General features: G+C 44.5%; 1 protein-coding gene across 2 annotated transcripts in view; it reads right to left on the bottom strand.

Annotated features, from left to right (window-relative positions):
- HLCS (holocarboxylase synthetase) overlaps positions 1–3551 on the bottom strand; it is a 111833-nt gene that overhangs the window by 107097 nt on the left and 1185 nt on the right. For both annotated transcript variants that reach the window (XM_017833099.1, XM_017833101.1), the window contains exon 2: positions 730–882. In XM_017833099.1, coding sequence (XP_017688588.1) covers positions 730–882 — 153 coding nt within the window. The remainder of the gene's footprint in view (positions 1–729; positions 883–3551) is intronic.

The raw sequence follows: 3551 nt of genomic DNA, 5'->3' as shown, positions 1-3551 counted from the left end.
GAGAAAGGTTGTAACCCAGAGCAAAAAATAAACTTAACATGCAGGGAGGAAAAATCTTCCAAGCAGTCCAGGTTCTTCTTGTTCCTTCCTAAGGCTCTCCCATGTTGTGTGTGCTCTGTGCTTTCCTTGGTGAAGGGAGTCACAGAATCACAGGATGGTTTGGGTTGGAAGGGACCTTAAAGATCATCTCAATCCGACCCCCTGCCATGGGCAGGGACACCTTCCACCAGCCCAGGTTGCTCCAAGCCCCATCCAGCCTGGCCTTGGACACTTCCAGGGATCCAGAGACATCCACAGCTTCTCTAGGCAACCTGTGCCAGGGCCTCCCCACCCTCATAGCCAAGAATTTCTTCCTGAAATCCCATCTAACCCTACTCTCTGGCAGTTTGAAGCCATTCCCCCTTGTCCTGCCCCTCCGTCCCTTGTCCCAAGTCCCTCTCCAGCTCTCCTGGAGCCCTTTTATGTACTGGAAAGGTCTCCCTGGAGCCTTCTCTTCTCCAGGCTGAACAATCCCAGCTCTCCCAGCCTGGCTCCAGAGCAGAGCTGCAGTTCCCACCCACAGCCAGAGAAACGTGCTCCTAAAAAACCTCATCGAGATATCTGCGGGTCTGTTTGAAGCATAAAATAGAACTAAATCATTAACAGTGATAAATCTTAACGAAGAGATTACCTTTTTATTCCTAATAACATCACAACCCACCTGTGCAAGAAACAGAAAGAACCACTCACCTCTTTTGAAGAGTCAGGAGCTCTCTGCAAGTTCTCTGTCTGAGCAGAAATGCTTTCTGTCACAAAGGCTATATGTTCTGCATTAAGTAACTTCTCAGGATAAATAAAGGGAGAAATGAGGAGGAGACTCCACCTGTTTAAGTCATCAAGGAACTGAAAGAAGCAGAAAAGAAAAGTAAGTCTGTCTAGGGAGCAGCTGATTTAAGAACTCATTTTTCAATTAAGCCCAGCCTAAATTCAAATGTGAGCCTTCAGCCTTGCATGAAGGGTCATGACTATTTCACATTCCCCACGAGGGAAAAAAAAAGGGGTAAAGTACTGAACCATTACCCAGGAACGCATCAAAAATGAAACTAAAAGTGACCACCCACGTTTTTTAAGCCAGTTCAAACTCCAGCTTTCAGTTTTACAGGAAGAGTGGGAAAGAGTGGGCCACAAAACCCACTGTGCCATTGGCACTGGGACCCTTGTGGGCCATTTGCCACTGGCAACATTCCTCATCCAACCTGATCCTGCTCTCCCATTCCCACTGCATATTAAATCCTCCTGCATTTGCATGAAAATCCCTCCTTCACCACGTAACTCATAAAATATAAATAAATAACTCATTCAAAATCAATTTGTCCATGAGTTGTTCTATCCACTTATCAGACCACTGGATGAATTTTTTATTCACTAAATTTTAAAAATGGTTCTCTCTCTTGTCCCTCACCGAGGAGCAAACAAAGCTCAAAAAAGCTGGAACCAGTAGACCAGTGAACAGGTTTGAGTTCTCCCCAAACCAAATGTTGTTTCAAGCGAGGAAAACGAGATGAAAAATGAAAACCAGGTTTTTTTGCAAATGGGCAGTGGAAAAGGAGGGTGGGGGTGGCTCATGACAGGGGAAAAAAAAATTTCAAAGCTTCACAGTAATCTGTTCTTTTCAAATATTACCTTGATTTCTAAGCAGATGTTGCACTGAGCTTAATTTTCTGACATATTTTAAAAATGACAAACATTAGAAATACATGTATTTTGCTACTACCGTGCTGGAAACACACACCTTCAGTCATTTTATGCAGAAAGAGAAGAGAATTTCCCCACAGCACACTGAAAACACGTTCATCCTCCACTTCTCAGGTGAAACCCCAGAATATTAAGTCTGTTGGTTGAGTTCAGTGCTCCAAACAGACTTTAGTGAGCACAGAAGCTGCAAGAGCAAACACTGTTATCTTCCAGGGAAAGGGAACTGAACCCAGGAAGCTTGATAGTACCTTGAACATCCCATCTGGCTGAAGATCAAACAAAAAGCCTTTACAGGTTATGATTTATGACTTGCTGGTATCTCAAGCAAATCACTGCTCGCAGTCCAGAGTCAGTTCTACCTACTCAAAGGAGCTTTGTTGGCTGCCCAGAAGCCAAAGAACCATCCAAGTTAGCCTTTTATCTGTTCACAGATGATGCAAAGAGCTGCACAGTGATGCTGCCTCTGCCTTTAACTCAAGGTCAGAGCCCTCGTGTGCCACACACCTGCCCCAGGGATTCTCAGAGCGGGAACTGCCAAGAATTTATTTTTAAGAGACAAAAACATATTGAATAACAGCCCTGACTTCATGCCAAACTTCATGCCAAGCTACAGCTCCCCAGAGGGCTTCTCAGCTCCCAATAAACCGAGCAGCTTATAAAATCAGTCTGCATGAATAACGTTGCAGACAGAAAAAAATGTGCTTACTGTGCAAGGACTGAGGAGAAGCTGCTTCAGAAACGAGCAGAAGTGGAGCAAAGAACATCAGAAATCAGCTGAAATACCTTCTACAAAACAATAATAATCCAGGGCAAGCGAGGCAAAACACATAGTCAACTTTGTTTTGTTTCTATTGAAATATGAATTAGGTGTTTAACTTTGCTGTGAGAGATTCTGGGATTGCCACCATCGCTTTTAAGGATGAAACAATCTGCTCATTAAATAGCAAAAAGGTTGGTTTTAAATGGAGCAAGCTCCATCAGCATTTCTGATCTTGTTTTCCCTCACTGAAAACATTCTCTTTACCCACTGAACTTGTGGAAAGCTTCTTAAAGAACCGCACTCAGCCAGTGACACAGTTCATAAATCCATCTCAGTAATGCCTGTAACAAGGGAAATAATTCCCACCAACACACACATAAACACCAGCAAAAAGCAGAGATCGACAATTCTGGTATTTAGTGACAAATGCAGACAAATCCAACGTTCATTTAAATAATTCAGACTATTCTGGGCAGTGCCAGGGGAGTTCCACTCCTAAGCCTGAAAGTCAAGCAAGCTTAGTTTCAGTTTTGCTTCCTGCAATTCCAAGCGGAACTGGTTCAGGCACTGGATTTTTCCACTGTCCTGGGCTGCCACAGCCTCCCCCCCACCCTCCTCTCCTACTGCCCATTTGCAGAAAACGAGATTTTCATTTTTCATCTCATTTTCCTCACTTGAAACAACGTTTTGTCTGGGGAGAAGCTGCAAGTTCTCTGTAACCAAAGGCTCTGTTCAGATGCCACGACAGATCCAGCGACGTTTTAAACCTCTGACACAAATCTTGAACCACAAACACAGCTTGTATTTTTAGACTAAAACCTTATATGTACTCAAAGTGTGTTGCTGATATGGAAGGAGGCTTTTCACAAGGGCCTGGAGTGACAGGACGAGGGGGAATGGTCTTAAAGTGAGAGAGAGTGGGGTTGGATTAGATATTAGGAAGCAATTCTTCCCTGTGAGGGTGCGGAGGCCCTGGCCCAGGTTGCCCAGAGAAGCTGTGGCTGCCCCTGGATCCCTGGAAGTGTACAAGGTCAGCTTGGATGGGGCTTCGAGCAAC

This window comes from Lepidothrix coronata, unplaced genomic scaffold (genome assembly GCF_001604755.1).
Source record: "Lepidothrix coronata isolate B3197 unplaced genomic scaffold, Lepidothrix_coronata-1.0 Scaffold211, whole genome shotgun sequence".
In the NCBI taxonomy this organism is placed as follows: Eukaryota; Metazoa; Chordata; class Aves; order Passeriformes; family Pipridae; genus Lepidothrix; species Lepidothrix coronata.
This window is presented reverse-complemented; position numbering and strand designations above follow the sequence as displayed.